Source organism: Crassostrea angulata, chromosome 1, assembly GCF_025612915.1.
Source record: "Crassostrea angulata isolate pt1a10 chromosome 1, ASM2561291v2, whole genome shotgun sequence".
Classification (NCBI taxonomy): Eukaryota; Metazoa; Mollusca; class Bivalvia; order Ostreida; family Ostreidae; genus Magallana; species Magallana angulata.
In genome coordinates this window covers 41,706,124-41,725,930 of record NC_069111.1, presented here as the reverse complement: position 1 = coordinate 41,725,930, position 19,807 = coordinate 41,706,124, and the positions used below count along the sequence as shown (strand labels likewise).

General features: G+C 36.0%; 1 protein-coding gene across 4 annotated transcripts in view; it reads left to right on the top strand.

Annotated features, from left to right (window-relative positions):
* The window catches only part of LOC128172086 (uncharacterized), a 31,519-nt gene extending 12,878 nt beyond the window's left edge, over nucleotides 1-18,641 (top strand). For 2 of the 4 annotated variants that reach the window (XM_052837861.1, XM_052837866.1), the window contains 7 exons: nucleotides 789-6,102; nucleotides 6,584-6,707; nucleotides 8,584-8,710; nucleotides 9,610-9,728; nucleotides 9,873-10,068; nucleotides 14,305-14,362; nucleotides 16,158-18,641. In XM_052837861.1, coding sequence (XP_052693821.1) covers nucleotides 789-6,102; nucleotides 6,584-6,707; nucleotides 8,584-8,710; nucleotides 9,610-9,728; nucleotides 9,873-10,068; nucleotides 14,305-14,362; nucleotides 16,158-16,485 — 6,266 coding nt within the window. In that variant the 3' untranslated portion in view covers nucleotides 16,486-18,641. The other 2 variants (XR_008242192.1, XM_052837869.1) reach the window with 2 other exon arrangements.
* The last annotated feature ends 1,166 nt before the right edge of the window (nucleotides 18,642-19,807 follow it).

The window sequence follows — 19,807 nt, the reverse complement described above, 5'->3', positions numbered from 1 at the left end:
CCGTGATGGTGCAAGTGCGGCAGAGATTCACTCCAACACGGATTTCGGCTTAAATTATCAGTAAATGGCTATTTAATTAACATTTCTTACCTGAACTCCAAAATGTAGTTATGCAAAACATAAATCAATCCAAACATACACAGAACAATCCATATATCGGTTATTTTTCCAGTATGTCAACATCACAAATTAAATTTATCCGCCATGTTTACTGACCTGGATCGATTTTATTTTGGGACAGCCAATGAGACTAGGGAGTGGATCTCTGTAGGAATTACCTTATTTTAGGCATAAATATCGCTGTTTACAAAAAAAATGTCACATGGAATAGTTTTATTTATCAATACTTAGTGATGCCATAGAGCACAATCATTTAGTAACCCCGAAAATCTACTTTACAAAGTAATTTATAATTTTCAAGCGTCAGTCTCAGTGCATCACACGAGAACTGTCATGGCTTCTGATGAGAGCAACTGGTAAACAAGCAGATTTATTTTATCTGGTTTTCGCGTTTAACGGGCTATTTTGTTGACAGTGAATAAAAATTTTGCCTTTTTAGAAGTAAGTTGAATGTAAAAACAATTTATTTTGCCTGCGGTCGCCTGATTTAAAAATATATTTGCACCATTACAGAGATGCTGTGGAATTGTAGCCCTCTCCAGAAAATATCAGATAAAAAAAATCATAGAGGGCTACATTATTGCAGCTACATAAAAATGAATACTGGAAGACATGTTTGTCACACTTTTGCAAATGGTCTATGTATAATAACTATTACTCCTTTCCAGAATGCCAGAGAGAGCTGGATGAGGGGCTTGAGACATGCCATGAAAACATATGTGCACAGTCTGATGAAGATAAAGATGAAACAGTCTTTGATGATCAACATGGGGCACAGCCTGATAAAGAAAACAATAATCTACTTGTTGACCTTCAAAGAACTCAGTCTGGTGACATTCTTGCACTGCCTGACAAAGAAAGCATTGAGACTCAAGTTGATGGGATGCATCAGACTCATTCTGAAGACATGATATACTCACAGCACAACAAAGAAAGCATTGAGACTCAAGTAACTGGCCTGCAGTGGACTCATTCTGAAGACATGATAAACTCTCAGCCAATCAAAGAAAGCATTGAGACTCAAGTTGAGGACCAGCAGGGGACTCATTCTGAAGACATGATATACTCACAGCACATCAAAGAAAGCATTGAGACTGAAGTAACTGGCCTGCATGGGACTCATTCTGAAGACATGATAAACTCTCAGCCAAACAAAGAAAGGATTGAGACTCAGGTTGATGGCCAGCAGGGGACTCATTCTGAATATATTATATTCTTGCAGCCCGACAAAGAAAGGATTGAGACTCAAGTTGATGGCCAGCAGAGGACTCATTCTGAAGACATGATAAACTCTCAGCCAAACAAAGAAAGGATTGAGACTCAGGTTGATGGCCAGCAGGGGACTCATTCTGAATATATTATATTCTCGCAGCCCAACAAAGAAAGGATTGAGACTCAAGTTGATGGCCAGCAGTGGACTCGTTCTGAAGACATGATAAACTCTACGCCTAACAAAGAAAGCATTGAAACTCAAGTTGATGGCCAGCAGAGGACTCATTCTGAAGACATGATAAACTCTCAGCCAAACAAAGAAAGGATTGAGACTCAGGTTGATGGGATGCATCGGACTCATTCTGAATATATTATATTCTCGCAGCCAAACAAAGAAAGGATTGAGACTCAAGTTGATGGCCAGCAGTGGACTCATTCTGAAGACATGATAAACTCTCAGCCAATCAAAGAAAGCATTGAGACTCAAGTCGAGGGCCAGCAGGGGACTCATTCTGAAGACATGATATACTCACAGCACATCAAAGAAAGCATTGAGACTCAAGTAACTGGCCTGCATGGGACTCATTCTGAAGACATGATAAACTCTCAGCCAAACAAAGAAAGGATTGAGACTCAGGTTGATGGCCAGCAGGGGACTCATTCTGAATATATTATATTCTCGCAGCCCAACAAAGAAAGGATTGAGACTCAAGTTGATGGCCAGCAGTGGACTCGTTCTGAAGACATGATAAACTCTACGCCTAACAAAGAAAGCATTGAAACTCAAGTTGATGGCCAGCAGAGGACTCATTCTGAAGACATGATAAACTCTCAGCCAAACAAAGAAAGGATTGAGACTCAGGTTGATGGGATGCATCGGACTCATTCTGAATATATTATATTCTCGCAGCCAAACAAAGAAAGGATTGAGACTCAAGTTGATGGCCAGCAGTGGACTCATTCTGAAGACATGATAAACTCTCAGCCAATCAAAGAAAGCATTGAGACTCAAGTCGAGGGCCAGCAGGGGACTCATTCTGAAGACATGATATACTCACAGCACATCAAAGAAAGCATTGAGACTCAAGTAACTGGCCTGCATGGGACTCATTCTGAAGACATGATAAACTCTCAGCCAAACAAAGAAAGGATTGAGACTCAGGTTGATGGCCAGCAGGGGACTCATTCTGAATATATTATATTCTCGCAGCCCAACATAGAAAGGATTGAGACTCAAGTTGATGGCCAGCAGTGGACTCGTTCTGAAGACATGATAAACTCTACGCCTAACAAAGAAAGCATTGAAACTCAAGTTGATGGCCAGCAGAGGACTCATTCTGAAGACATGATAAACTCTCAGCCAAACAAAGAAAGGATTGAGACTCAGGTTGATGGGATGCATCGGACTCATTCTGAATATATTATATTCTCGCAGCCAAACAAAGAAAGGATTGAGACTCAAGTTGATGGCCAGCAGTGGACTCATTCTGAAGACATGATAAATTCTCAGCCAATCAAAGAAAGCATTGAGACTCAAGTCGAGGACCAGCAGGGGACTCATTCTGAAGACATGATATACTCACAGCACATCAAAGAAAGCATTGAGACTCAAGTAACTGGCCTGCATGGGACTCATTCTGAAGACATGATAAACTCTCAGCCCTACATCGAAAGGATTGAGACTCGAGTTGATGGACTGAATGGGACTCATTCTGATGACATGATATACTTGCAGCACAACAAAGAAAGGATTGAGACTCGAGTTGATGGCCTGCATGGGACTCATTCTGAAGACATGATATACTTGCAGCACAACAAAGAAAGCATTGGGACTCAAGTTGATGGCCAGCAGAGGACTCATTCTGAAGACATGATAAACTCTCAGCCAAACAAAGAAAGGATTGAGACTCAAATTAATGGCCAGCATGGGACTCATTCTGAAGATATGATATACTCTCAGCCTGACAAAGAAAGTATTGAGACTCAAGTTGATGGCCTGCATGGAACTTGTTCTGAAGACATGATAAACTCTCAGCCAAACAAAGAAAGCATTGAGACTCGAGTTGATGGACTGCATGGGACTCATTCTGAAGATATGATATTCTCGCAACCCAACAAAGAAAGCATGGAGACTCAAGTTGATGGTCAGCAGCTGACTCAGTCTGAAGACATGATTTACTCGCATCACAACAAAGAAAGCATCAAGACTCAAGTTGGTGGTTTGAATGGGACTCATTCTGAAGACATGATATACTTTCAGCACAACCAAGAAAACACTGAGGCTCTACTACATGATTTTCATGGGACTCGGCTTTATGACTTGATTTACTCGCAGCTTGATAAAGGTTGCACTGAGGCGCAACTCGATAGTTTTCTTGGGACTCAGCTTGACCTGATTTACTCGCAGAAAGACAAAGAATGCATTGAGACTCAAGTTAATGGCCTGTGTGAGACTCATTCTGAAGACATGATATACTTGCAGCACAACAAAGAAAGCATTCAGACTCAAGTTGATGGCCAGCATGCGACTGATTCTGAAGATATGATAAACTCTCAGCCAAACCAAGAAAGCATGGAGACTCAAGTTGATGGCCTTCGTGAGACTCATTCTGAAGACATGATATACTCGCAGCACAACAAAGAAAGCATTGATACTCAAGTAAATGGCCTGCATGGAACTCATTCTGAAGACATGATAAACTCTACGCCTAACAAAGAAAGCATTGAAACTCAAGTTGATGGCCAGCAGAGGACTCATTCTGAAGACATGATAAACTCTCAGCCAAACAAAGAAAGGATTGAGACTCAAATTGATGGCCAGCAGGGGACTCATTCCAAAGACATGATAAACTCTCAGCAAAACAAAGAAAGCATTGTGACTGGAGTTGATGGACTGCATGGGACTTCATCTGAAGACATGATAAACTCTCAGCCCTACATCGAAAGGATTGAGACTCGAGTTGATGGACTGAATGCGACTCCATCTGAAGACATGATATACTTGCAGCACAACAAAGAAAGCATTGGGACTCCAGTTGATGGCCTGCATCGGACTCATTCTGAAGACATGATGTACTTGCAGCCCGACAAAGAAAGAATTGATACTCGAGTTGATTGCCTGCATGAGACTCATTCTGAAAACATGATTTACTCACAACCTGTCAGTGATTCTGAGGACATAGATCAATATGAAAAAGAAAATGTGAGGAAAAGGAAAAGCCTCCTTGGAAAAAGAAGTAAATTTCAGTCAGAGTTGGTTGCTGAAAACAGTGAGAAGCAAGAGTATGATACAAACATGGAAAATCACTCTTCTACAGAATCGCTTAAGAGAAAAAAGTACCCCAGTGGAAAGAAGCATCTTGAAGATCAGACTCAAAAATTGAAGTCAAAGCTCAATAAAAAGATTGACACAATACAGCAAGAAGACTTTAATAAATCAGATAGATATGTAATGGAATGTGAAAAAATTGACAAGGATGGTGAATCTGGCGAAGAAATAGATGATTCCGAGTTTCTCCAAAGAGATCAGAATATAAAAGGAATTTACATTAAAAAATACAGATTAAAAAAAAAAAGGGAGTTTAGAGGACAGAGTAAAGATACCAGAATATACGATAATACACATGCATGCTTTTTTTGTGGGAAAGTTGTACTCCACATTAAGGAGCACTTGAAAACCCATAAAAATGCTGAAGAGGTGAAGGAGATAATGGCTATGGATCATCCCGATTTTACCTCACTAAGAAAAAGGGGAGACGACAAGCATAACCGTCAGGTTTTAGAAAAGGGTGAAGGGGAAATCATTTTAGCGAGAAGACCAACAACAGAATTTGACATAACTAATTTCGGTCCTTGTCCAGACTGCAGAGAATGGGTTCTTTTAAAAAGTATTAAATATCACTTTAGAGAATGCACAAAGAAACTTGAAATGACTAGAAGGAAAAAAAAAGATCTCGTGTTGCAGTCCCAGATATTGGCAGGGCATATAAAAGGAAGACAGTCACCACAGATGATGAAAGAGGTCTTTCCAATTATGTCGTCAGATAATGTGACGACAATTGCCCAGAATGATAGATTGATACTGGCTCTTGGAGAAAGCTGGATTAAAAGAAACATTGGAAATGTTGAGAAAAGGAAGTATTATGCAAGTTCTAGAATGCGTTTGTGTGCAAGATTTTTAATCCAACTACAACAACTACAATCCATTCAGAAATCAGGCTCTTGTGTTGATTCCTCCACATATGATGTTGATGAGATTGATACAGAGATGAATGTGGACAAAGATTCCAAGCAGGATAGTCTTTGGGATTTTCTAAGGCCACAGAACTTCGATAATTTGGTGCTTGCGGCTCTGAAATGTTCATTTCCAAATGCTGATGATGATGATGATCTACTTTCCCCAAGCAATGCCATCAAGTTGAAATATGATTTATATCGACTCGTAAACACCAAATGGGCTCTTATTGTGAAAACCAGCGGCAGTGAAAATTCTAAAGAAGCTAAAGAATGCAAAACACTTGCAAGCCTCATGGATATTGAATGGAAGGAAAGGGTTACTATTATTGCAAGAGCAGTGCTGAGTCGCAGAAAGTTTGACGAGAAAAAAGAGCTGCCATCTCCTGAAGATATAGAAAAAATGACAATGCACCTTTCCAAAAAACTCAAGGAAACATCTCTAACATCAGAAAATTTCACTCGTCTGGTAACCATTGTGCAGACAAGGTTGCTCCTTTATAATAAAAGAAGAACAGGGGAACTTGAAGCCATCAAGTAAGTTAGCAATTTTTTTTTAATATTTTGACTAATTTATGAAGAAATAAAACCTGCTTACGCAGAGGGTTAATTAAAGAGAATCCCATTGCAATACTGGAAATTCATCGTAAATTTAAAACATAAAATAAATTTTATTAAGTTTAAATTTAAAACATAAATATCGTTGCATCTTGTGTTACAATTTGTTGGAAGTCATTTGTCATCAATCAGTACCATCATTTTTTCTGATGATGCTTGTGTTGCATAGGTACTCTGTTTTGTTTTGTTTTTTTTAAACTTGCACTCCTAATTTTGCCAACAAAAGCTCTGGGAATTCAAATACGACTATTGATTAAATTGACAACAGTATTTATTAGTAAACAGGGCATTCAACTTCCTTAATGATTTGTTAAGCACAAAATGTCACAATTTTTTTTTTTCATGTAGAATTAAAAGTAATTTAAAGTTGTTGTTTCTAATCAGTTCTGATAAATTGTAGAGTGCAGAGCTATGCTTCAAGAAGCTGTGGGCTTGATGAACTTGATGAATCACTAGCTAAGGACCTTACAGATGTTGAAAAGCATTTAATGGGAACACAGGATCTGATGAGAGTGAGAGGGAAGGTATGCACTCAAAGAAACATGATTTTTCTTTGCCAAAGAAACATGCATAATATATTTGAAAGGAAATTTTATAATTACAAGATTACTTTGAAATACTTAAATTGGCAGTTTTTTCTACTTCACCAACTAAATGAAATTGATTTTGAATGCCATTTTTAGCTCACCTGAGCCGAAGGCTCAAGTGAACTTTTCTGATCGAAATTTGTCCGTTGTCTGTCGTCGTAGTTGTAGTAGTCGTCGTTGTTGTCGTAAACTTTTCACACTTTCATCTTCTTCTCAAGAACCGCTGGGCCAATTTCAACCAAACTTGCTACAAAGTATCCTTGGGTAAAGGGGATTCAAGTTTGTTCAAATGAAGGGTCATACCCTTTCCCAAGGGGAGATAATTATGAATTAGAGAAAAATTAATTGCATTTTTGAAAAATCTTCTTCTCAAGAACCACTGGGCCAGGAAACATGAAACTCAAGTGGAATCATCCTCAGGCAGTGTAGATTCAAGTTTGTTCAAATTATGACCCCCGGGTGTAGGGTGGGGCCAAAATGGCCGATCAAAGTTTTACATAGGTATATATAGGAAAAATCTTCTTCTCAAGAACCATTGAGACAGGAAAGATGAGACTCAAGTGGAATCATCCCCAGGTAGTGTAGATTCAAGTTTATTCAAATTATGACCCCCGGGGGTAGGGTGGGGCCAAATGGCCATTTAAAATTCTTACATAGGCATATATATATGGAAACCTTTTAAAATCTTCTTTTCAAGTACTTCAAAGCCATGCTTAGTGATGTTTATAGGGAATCATCCTCAGGTAGTGTAGATTCTAGTTTGTTCAAAGTAGTTTCAAATTAAAATTTAAGCCTCTCTCTCTCTCTCTCTCGTTGCATGGACTTAGATCACGTAATGTTATGACATGGCATGCTGTACAAAGTTTGATAGAACCTGAACCAGAGACGTGGACAAATAATGTTCCTGATAGAATGGCATCCAAACTTTGTACACTTTTTAAGATCCGACCTTGTTTTTGAAGCATTTGATCAATTGTTTGCATATCAGTTATCGCACAATGAATCATGATTGTATTGTCATGCTAATAAAGAGTGTTTTGGCGGCATTTATAATGACTGTGTAATGGGTTAGGTACGTAGTAGTAAGTAAACATGACAAACAGCAAGCAAAGTCCTGTCTCAACAGCTGTTAAGCTTGTATTTTCATTTGATAAAATTTTATTTCTGAAATCAGATTACTTGTGTTTTTCTGTACAACCATAAGGGTACATGTATTCAATGAAAATATTTCATTCAACCTAGCAAATTTTTATAGTCACAGTAATAAGTAATCTATGATATGAGAAAGACATAATACATATCCTTATTTAAATTATCAAGTTTTATTCGCAAAATGTATTTTTTTTATGGCGAGTGAAATATTTGATTATGGCGACCAGAAATTCTGAAATGGCGACCAAAAAAATTTTTAGGTCGCCATTTTGCGACCTGAGAGCAAGTGTGACTTGGATCAGTTCTGATCTGATATGCGCTTCTGATATGTGCTTTTCCTAGCCAATTGCTCAGGTGAGCGATGTGGCACCTGGGCCTCTTGTTGTATGTAGTTATGCTTAGAAATATTATAACATGTAGAAGTAACACAAAAGTGCTGTCACAATAAGGGTAAAAATATAACAATGTAGGTCAGCAAAAAATTTAAATCCTGTATATATATATATATATATATATATATATATATATATATATATATATATATATATTTTTATTATTATTATTTTTTTTTAATAGATGTAAATATGACTTTTTTCAGTTCGTGAATGTTACTAAAAGCTTGTGTATTTGTTTAAAGCTAAGTGGTTTTTCTTTTCATCAGAGAGGCAGACCTGTACCGGTGTTAATTCCTCCAGATTGTAGAAAAGCACTGGCTTTCCTAGCCAACACGGCACAGAGAAAAAAAGCAAAAATAGCTGAGGGAAACCTGTACTTGTTCCCCAATTCTGGTAGGTATTGACAATTTTATTTTTACAAATCTGACTTGCAATTCAATGAATGCATGAAAAAGGAGACAAAAACAACCCCCCAAAAAAGCAAATATAATCTCTGCACTACTGAGTTTGATTAGGAAAATTAAAAAGCTTAGGCATATATGTGGTGATCTATGTTATTTATGGAAGAAATCAAAATAAATAGAAATTAATGAAAGTCTTGTTAAAAAGAATCATTTATTGTCCATTTATTTGAGAGACGGCTGAATAATTTGTAGTATTGTAATTTGTTTTTCAATACCACAATAAAAAGCAATGTTTTTGGGGCTGCAATACCTAGCACTATTCAAGGATAGTATTTTGAATACAATTTTTATGCCCCCTTCTAAGAAGGGAGGGCATATTGCTTTGCTGCTGTTAGTCAGTCGGTCAGTCCACCAACAGTTTCCGTTTATTTTTTCGCAGAGGTTGTACATACTGAAATAAAATTTGGTATACAGATTTATCATAAGAATATCTTGGTCAAGTTTTGTTTTAGGTACAACCGAGCAATTTTGACAGAGTTATGCCCCCTGAAGTTAAAACAATTCCAATTATTTGCAGTTTCAGTTCATTTTCTATGCAGAAATGAAATGAAATTTGATATACAGATTTATTTTGACAGAGTTATGCCCCTTGGACTTAGAAAAATTCCAATTTTTTTTTTTGGGGGGGGGGGGGGGGCTAAGTGTTTCACAAACATCTTTTGTTAAGAATTATTTCAAAAATCCACTTTTTAAGTTACATGTAGGTAAACATCAGAACATGGTAAAATTATGCATTTGGTCAAGATTCATAATGCACAAGGTTTGTAGAGGTGAGCTAAATTGTTCGTAACGATATAGTGTATCATTTATTACATACATCTTTTTCAGTGAATGGCTATGTTAGGGCATATGACTCTCTGAAAACAATGTGCAATGAAGTATGCTTGTTGGCTCCTCATAGAATAACTTCAGTCTCAATGCGAAAGTATATGGCCACTCTCACACAGGTATTTTATTGTTACTTTTTATTGAAGTGTACATGTGAATCTGTAAATGACTTCTTTGCTCTGTTATGTGGCATTTAACATTAATTTATGCATTAATTGCCAGGAGACACTTGTGAACTTTAATTGCACAAGTATGATTTACAGATGCTGAACCTAGACAAATTCCAAATGGACTGGGTCTGTAATCATCTAGGTCACACCAAGAGTGTACACAAAGAGCATTACAGACAAATGAGTGGTTTAGTGGAAAGAACCCAAATAAGCAAACTGCTGCTTATTCAGGACATGAACTTGACCTCAAAGTTTAGAGGGAAGAAGCTAGAGGACATGGATATTAAAGGTACCAGCATTAAACTACTGATAGACAGTATGCAATTCAATGTTACTGACAATAATATTGTACATTTTTATTGTTTGTTCACCTATTTTATTAGGTCACCTGAGCTTTTACCTGAGCCAAAGGCTTAAATGATTTTTTCTGATCGAAGGGTATCCATCTGTTAAGTGTTGTGTAAATTTTTCACATTTTTAGCTCACCTCAACAAAGTTGAGATGAGCTTAAGCTATAGCCCCTGCATTGGCGTCGGTATCGGCGGTAGCGTTGACGTCCTGGTAAAAGTTGTAGGAGCAAGTCCATTCTCAAGAAACTATAAGCCGTACCTGGACCAAACTTGCATGGATGATGCATCTAGGGATGGACACTACCAGACTTGCTTTAGATGCTGGATGTGACCTACATTTTCCAGATGAGTGACCAGGTTAAAGTTTTTTGAGCAGTTCCATTCTGAAGTAACTATTAGCTGATTTAGCTCTACTTTGACCAAACTTGAATGGATGATGCATCTATGGATGGACACTTCCAGTCTTGCTTCAGATGTTGGAACTGAGTGACATTTACTTGATTAGTGAGCAAGTTAAAGTTGTTGAAGCAGTTCCATTTCCAATCAAATATAAGCCCTACTTAAACCAAACTTGCATGGATATTGATCTTTGGATGCATACTATTTAGAAAAGAATATGATGTGAGATTTACCTTACTTAGGCCAAAAAAAATAATAGTCTTGTTTCCTGCTACCAGCCAGAAAAAAATAGGGTAGGTAGGTAGGAAAATTATTTTATTTTTTAATTTAATTTTATTTTTTTCCAACGTTATTTTTTTGGATATGAACTACTACAAAACCAAATTGAACATGTCATAGCTTAGATAGCTAAGGTCAATATCATCTTTCAAAATGAAATTCCATGTCTTTGGATGCACAACTCAAGTGGAATTTTATGAAAGTCCATATTTTAAACATATACTTCATGAAATACAACTTGAGAATATATAACTTTTTTCACTTTTGAAACATGAAATTCCTAAAATTTTGAATTTTTTCACCAAAAGCTAAAAAAAACTTTAGGGTCGGGTGCAAAAAAATAGGGTAGGTCGGGTAGCAGGAAACAAGACTATTATTTTTTTTGGCCTTATAGACAACCTTTGTCAAGGTGATCTTTGATTACCTATGTTTTAACTTCTTAAAAGATTTAAATATTGAGAATAACTGAAAATTTATGCATATTTAAATAATTATCTCGAGGGAACACCAAGGTCATGATTAGTCATACTCACATGGAAGTATCCTAGCTTGAAGATTCAAGTTTATTCAAATCGTGACCCCCTGGTTAGGGCAAAATCACATTAAGTGAACAAATTTATTGTACGAATACATGTATTAGGGAAATTATTAATTTTTAGGTCACCTGAGTCACTCAGGTGATCTATTGCCATCTGTTTTTGTCTGTCACTGTCCTCATCCATCGTGCGTTAACATTTGAACATTTTCAACTTCTTCTGTGAAACCAATTTCAACCAATTTTTGGCATATAACATCTTGGGGTGAAAGGGAACAAAAATTGTCAATTTCATCTGGATCCATTACAGTGTGGTATTATATTCAGGTGGCCAAATGTTCTTTAGGCCTTAAAATGAAAAACTTGGTTCTCGGGCCTGCCCGCATCTCATTTAACAATGAGCATTAACCATTTTTATCCACAAAAGAATAAAAAAGTTTTCTCTCGTGGGCTCCTATGGTGCAAAAAAAGAGAAAAATCCGGAATCCCTGACGGCATTTTAGATACTCCATCAGTAAAACGTTTGACAAACATCAAGATGATCCAGACTAATGGCCTAGTTTAAACTCGCAAATATGGCCATCAAGTTAACAGGTTAAGACATCAACATTAAGTTTGGTCATGATGGCATTGATGTCAGTGAAAATTCGTTAGGGAATGACTGTAATACTTCCAGGGCACATAGTGTAGGTTTCTGAAGGTTGTTAGAACTCGATAATGCTATCAATGACGGCTCCCTCAACCTCAGAAGTTTTCAGAAAAGCTTCGGCAAGATTTGCCAATTTCATTTAGTGTGGGTAAAGCAAAGACTGATAAATTTGACAATGTATAAAAAAAAATCATAAGCACTATTTACAGTGCTGAAACACTCTTAGATTAGTTTTGATAAGTAAGCAATTGACCAGATGCATCACTAAAAGTGTCAGGTTCTGTAAGTTAAATGCATGTCTGGCAGATAAAATGCCGTCGTTTCATTACACAAATCATAGGAATGTAGAAAATTAAAGAGAAAGAAGCAGGAAATAAATGCTCTTGATTTCTACACTATGTTGAAACACTTTTGATTAAAAGTTGCTAAGCTTTGAAATAAAAAAAAATCACAAATCTCGCATCTGTTTTTTATGAGGTAAAAAAAAAAAGCCTCCCTCCCGCATTTATTTTGGAGAAAACTGGCCTGAGAACCAATTTATTCATTTTTCACTTGCTATCCGTTTTCATCTGTCGTCATTCGTCGTACGTCATTCGTAAACTTTTGATCATTTTCAGCTTCTTCTCTGCAACCACTGAACCAATTTCAACCAAATTTGGCACAAAGCATCTATGGGTGAAGGGGAACAAAAATTTTGAATTTTATGATCCCTGGGGCCTGGGGGTGGGGCCAAAACCACTAAAATTAATGCAGTCTTTAAAAATCTTATTCTTTACTCCTGGACATCAAGCAGTCAAACTGTTTGCATGATTGTAATCAGCATTGAGTCCTCTACCAAAATTGTGAAATTCATGGCCCTGGGGTCAGGGGTTCTAGTGCTAGGGCAGGGCTAAATAAGTATATAGTGAAAATGCATTATTTCTTTGAAAATCTTCTTCTCTGCTCCTGGGTATTAAATAAACTAAGTAGATAGTTATGATGAGCAAGAGTGCCTCTACCAAAATTGTGAATTTTATGACCCCAGGATCAGGGGTTCTGGTGTTAGGGCGGGGCTCTATTGATTATATACAGTGAAAATACATGATTTCTTTGAAAATCTTCTTCTCTGCCCCTGGGTATTAAATAAACTATTTAAGTGCATAGTTATGATGAGCAAGAGTGCCTCTATCAAAATTGTGAATTTTATGGCCCCAGGGTCAAGGGTTCTGGTGTTGGGGGGGGGGGGGGGGTCTATAGATTATATAGTAAAAATACATGAATTCTTTGAAAATCTTCTTCTATGCTCCTAGGTATTAAATGAACTATCTAAGTGCATAGTTATGATGAGCAAGAGTGCTTTTACCAAATTTGTGAATTTTATGGCCCCAGGGTCAGGGGTTTTGGTGTTAGGGCGGGGCTCTATAGATTATATAGTAAAATACATGAATTCTTTGAAAATCTTCTTCTCTGCTCCTAGGTATTAAATAAACTAACTAAGTGCATAGTTATGATGAGCAAGAGTGCTTTTACCAAAATTGTGAATTTTATGGTCCCAGGGTCAGGGGTTCTGGTGTTAGGGCGGGGCTCTATTGATTATATAGTGCAAATACATTAAATCTTTGAAAATTTTCTTCTCTGTCTCTGGGTATGAAGCAGATGAACTACCTATATGGTTATGATGAGCAAGGGCCCTTATCTTGCAGAATTGTGAATGTCAAGGCCCCAGGGGTGGGGGTGGGGCTCTACTTATATACTGAAAATGATTAATTGTTTGAAATCTGCTCCTTTGTATTTATAAAACATTTATTTATTTTTGATAGGCAATTTTAAGGGTGCCTTTTTAAAATTTGTGCAATGTGTGGACCTAGGGTCAGGGGTTTATTTAGCAGTGTTAGGGGCACTACTGATTATTGCTGAATATTACCGATTAGTTGGAATGCATTTTTCTTCCCCTACCTTTCATATGGGTATTCAGTACCCCTGCGAGGTGATCATGAATAATTCATGAATTTCCTTGAATTTTTCATGAATTTTATTTATGAAATGTTCATAAAACATTCATGAAGATCCTATGAACTTATTATTGGACATTTTCAAACCAATAAACCAAGCTAAGCAATTGCTAAGTGTATTGTTATGATGATCAATGGTGCCTCTTTCAAAATTGTGAATGCCATATAGCATCTGGCTTAAAACATGAATCAAATTCAATAACTGGAAAGTTGTTGCAGAATGCTCAGGTGACCTATAAGGCCCGTGGGCCTCTTGTTTAGGACTTGTATATATGTGGTAATTCTGTCCAAGCTATGTAAAGAAGACATATCATTATTGCAGACATTGTCTTCCAAGATGATGCAGATGATGAGGAAGAAGCAGGCTTTCAAGAAAATCTGTAAGACTTAAAGCTCATTTAAAATGGTTGCTTGTATATATAAAGTTAAACTCTGGCATTTTGAAACACTGGTATGTTGAGTATCACAGATATGCTGCCTTAAATTTTCAACCCCTTTATTGGGAATCATAAAAAAAATTATTACGAAAATGTGGTTATATCGTCACTATTTTATAAATCTCGATTTATTACTGCTGAAATAAGTGAAACAGCAGGGCACTTGCACCTGTTTCACTGCTAATTGACCACTGCATTGAATACTCTGTCGGAACCCCTCTAGAATTTACACTTCTTTGTATGAAAAAGTCCATTGTTACAAGTTATGCACAAGACGCAAAACAGCTGGGCAGCTATCGATGTCATGCCAAAGATGTTGATGATTTTAGATCTTTTTATTGTCAAATGATTAATTCATGCTGTGAATACAGACATATTTTTACCGTTAAATTGTAGTTATTAACTGTCTAAGAGATTACACATGATGATAAACATGTCATTCAATCGGCATGCAGTAGTGCATCAAGACTAAAATTTTTTTTTTTTTTTTTAAAGAAGTTAATATTGAAAACGAACTTTGAAGAGAAAATATTATAAAATAAGATAAGAAAAGTGTGTGAATCATTAACCTTTAACAGTTAAATGTGCATACTATGCAAAAATTAAAAATACTTTGATTAACCTTTTAAGAAACTTAAAAATTGTCATTGTATTGTATTTTTTTCTGAACAGAATCACCTTTTCGTGTGTCATCAATACTTCCAGTTGCTACCGGAAGTGAATTTAAAAAGTTGAATTTTTCAACTTTTTTGTTTTTCAATATTTTTCTTTGATATTTGTAGGGTTTATAGAGACTCTTTTCAAAGTGCTAAATATATGATTTGTTTTCAAATTGATAAATCGGAAACTCTAGTTCTTCTTATTTTTTCCCCAGAATTTTGTTTACGCGATTTCTCAGTAACTATTCAGTGGTTTTCAATGAAATTTTCAGGAATAATGCGCATCTATGAGAACTTGATACATCTGGGAGGAAATGTGAAAATGCCCTTCCGGTGCCAAGTTATGGACAATTTCCTGATTTTAAAATGATTTTTTGTCAGCGAACGATCTAAAGAACGGCTAATAATATGAACTGGAAACTTGTTGGAGATGATAGTACATGACCTATAGGTACATGACCTTTGTGTGCGTCTAATTCCGGTCGCTACCGGAAGTGAATTTAAAAAGTCAAATTTTTAAACTTTTTTGTTTTTGAGTATTTTTTGATAATATTAGGATGGTTATTCGGACTGAAGACCTCTAGTTGCTCGCAACGAGTTTCTAGTTAATTATCATTCTCAAGGACAGCAAAGCCATGAATAGTCATATTAATTTAGAAGAAGCATAGAAGCATCCTCAAATAGTGTAAGGTCAAGATTTTGTTTAAATCAGGACCCTAGGTGGTAGGATGTGGCAACAATATGGGGTCAGAGTTTAGTATACTGTGGTATATTACAAAATGTACTGTAGATTCAAGGTTGTTCAAATCATTGATCCAAAGCTAAGATTGGGACTACAATGGTGGATCAAAGTTTCACATGGGAATATATAGGGAATATCTTTTAAAAATCTTCTTCTCAAGAACACTAAAGGTCTGATTAGTCTCATTTTCTAAATTTTATAGTTATTCATCAGTTACAGCCATTAACTGTAGGCAATCATAATTCAGCATATGTTCATTTCCTTGCATTCACTATTTATAATACAATGTACCATATTACTTACCTACATTGGTTTATGGACTTTTTGATTTGAACAGGGCTCTTCCAAGTGATACAGTGGATGCCACTGAAAACTGCTATTTAGAGGAGGCAGGATTGGAAGAAGAAGAGGAGGAGGAAGAGGAGGAGGACGAAGTTCAGACCAGGAAAAAGGTGAAGAAAACAACGCGGCAACGGTGGACTGATGATGAAGTAAAAGAAATCAAAGAGTATTTCAAAGATTTCCTGAATTCGGGTACCACCCCCAGATCAACGTTCATAGATCGAATGAAGCAGAAAAGCAAGGTCAACAAGGGGGTGATACACTTAAGAGAGAATCATTTAATTATAAAGAAAATTTCAAATATGAATCATTCCAAAAAATAAGTTAATATCTTTTGCCCTTCCCCCCATCCCCACCCCCCTTACCCCTTTTCAGCTTTTGGTCTCTAGTTCAAGGATGGATGTAGCTAAGAATCCAAGTTTATTGCTACAAGTTCATTTATTTAGAAAAGGGGGGAAAAACCCTTAAATGTGTACTTATGCATTTGTATTTGGGGAATGTTTTCCTTGACTCATGTATACATTATGTACAGTATTTGACTTTTTTTAATATTGCTGTTTCACAGAGTGAAGGTATCATGTGAAATATGTATGAAAACAAAAAACATATAAGGGAAATTAAGGTAAAGACACATAATGTATGGACACTTTGCTATAGCCTATAGGCAGTGCCACATGATGTGATTGAAAATCTAGAGACATTGCTGTATTATAGTTTGGTAAAAAAAAACTTGTATATGTATGGACACAAGTCAAATGCACGTTTCAGGATGGACTTGACAAGAATTTTTTTTCCCCCAAAACTAAAACCAAATGGAGGAATAGTTTTTAATTCTGATATCTATTATGTTTGTGGGACTTGCATAAAAGTACCATTGCTTTTTATGATGTTTAGGCATTAGTCAGTGCCTTTTAGGTCACCTAAGTCACCCAGGTGACCTATTGCTATCTGTTTCTGTCCCTTGTTTGTGGGTTACAAACTAAACATTTTCATCTTCAACAAAACTGCTGAACCACTTTTTGGGGGAGCAAATATTGTTAATTTCCTGGTTGTCCTATTACATGCAGAGAAGTAAATAAATGTACTTTTGAAGTAGTTTTAGATTACCAGAAAAAACTTCAAACAATCATTGATTGCCCATTTTCTTTTGTTTGTGAGTAACATACCTCCCCTTATCAATTTAGTTCGCTATATTATATAATTATAGAATGCTTTTCTGTGGATCTTTACAGAGTTGTATCATACTCAGGTGACTATTAAGGCATTTGGGCCTATTGTTTTTAACTTTTTTTTGTTCATTTGTGGAATAACTGTAAGGTATACATTTATGGTAATGAATGCTTGAGGCAAAGATTTCTTATTAATGATTTATATGTACATTGCAAACTGTTAACAAAGATCTGCAAGATTTGGTATTGGAATATTTGCGCTAGAATAGAATTTATAACAAGTGTACTTGTTAAACTGAAAGTTCGAATATGAAAATTGGATTCCAGTGTCAGTATTTTGTTTTTATATGTATCGGACAACTTGTTGAATGTGTTAAGCAAATGTAAAGAACATCTGCTATCTATGAAGAAAGTCTTCCTTTTTTTTTTCCTCTTACACTTGTGACCAACTTGTCAATGAATCAAATGTTATTGAAACTGATTTTTAAAGGAAATTGGTTATTTAAAAGCTTCAATCTCAACAGAGATTTGATTAAATGCAACAAATATATCACCACCTCTTAGTGATGGGCAATCAATTTTTTTTAGGAATAATTTTTTTTTAACTAATACTTTGATTTATCGATTATCAAAATATAATGGGGGGGGAGGCATTTTGTTTGGATAATTGATTAAATAAATTAATTGCTGCATCACTACCATCTCTTTATACAGTTAACATTTTCCAAGATTGATTTTGGCATCATACCTAGGATAGCATAAAGTTTGGTATGTACTGTACACATTCTCTTGTACATGTCATGGAATTGCATGCATGTAAGACAAAAAGCAGCAAACACATTTTTTGATGATGCATATTTTTAAAAAAAGAATTAGTAAGAAATGTAAAAAATTTTGAGGTCTGCAAAATTAAAGAATTAACAGTGTAAGATACTTATATATATTGTGCAGTTATCTTTATCTGGTTGTCTAATAGTGCTCTTTGATTATAGCTTCCATGTTACACTGCATTACTGTGGACAGAAAAAGCAATAAGGGTGGCAGAATGATGAGTTGGCACTATATATGTACATGAATTTTGTGTATAATAAACACATACCAGGTTTATCAATAGATTTTTGTTCCACATTTTGTTAAAATATTTTTTTTTAATACCTGGAATTGTACAGATGATGTACAGTGTACATGTACATTCCTTTAGAATGTGAGGTCATCTTGGACTAATGGAGGAGTTTTGGTTGTTATTTTTTATTTTTTTTTTATTTTATGTTGTTTTTTTTTTTTTACAATACAAAGTATTAAAAAGTTTTTATTGTGGTTATTTTTTGAGGTTTATATGGAGATTCCTGAAAATTTAAGAAAAAACTACTCATAATGGTAGGGACTAAAAAGTTGTGTGAAAACTGAAGACATATCCGACTAGAAGCTGTGTTTCTGCACTTGTAAGCTACAAGAATTTCTGATTAAGGCTTGAGGACTCTTATTCAGCAAACCATTTTAATGGACATTAATATTTATGAATTTGTGCTTCCTAGAGTTGTTCAGATGTCAATTTCATACCTTCCAAAGCCATTCGGCAATAACTTATAATTAGTTCATCATATACATACACAACAATTTTGGCAAATGTAGATAATGGACGTGACTGGGCATGTTTATAGGTTTCAACCATTTTTGGCCTATAGCATCTATGGCTGAAGGGGAACAAAAAAATGAATTCCATGGTCCCCCCCAACCCCCGGGTCCTGAGGGGTGGGGCGAAAACCACTAAAATTAATGCAATCTTTAAAAATCTTTCATCCTGGATATCAAGCAGTCAAACTGTTGCATGATTGTATTGAGCATTGAGCCCTTTACCAAAATTATGAAATTCATGGCCGTTCTGGTGCTAGGGCAGGGCTCTGTTGAATATATAGTGAAAATGCATTATTTCTTTAAAAATTTCCTCCTCTTCTCCTGGGTATTAAACAAACTAAATGCATAGTTATGATGAGGAAGGATACCTCTTCCAAAATTTTGAATTTCATGGCCCCTGGGTCATGCCTAGGGTTCATATCTTAGGTACCATGTGAAAGTTCAACCAGACGCTCGGCTGTCTCCGTAAACTCTGACTCCGCCGCTAAATTTGGAAAGACGACAAATACAAAGCTGTAAAGCTTGCATGCAATACAGATCATTTCAGTTTTCAATGAAAATATAGAAAGTCAACGCTTTTTAGCCGGGCTTATTGCTCAAAGAGCAATTGCCGGCTTATGTGATCCTGTTCAAAGCAGGATGTTGACCCCATAGTCGCCATTTTAAAGTTACGTGCAAAAATATAGTTCTTACTCTCAACCGCTTTTGAGATAATAGAAACGCTAAATAAAGCAACAAAAAAAAAGAAGTTTTATCTATATAAAATAAACATTAGTAGTAATGACTTTGAAAACTTCATAAGTCGAAGAACATAGCTCATTAGCGTAAGGGTTTTTGATAA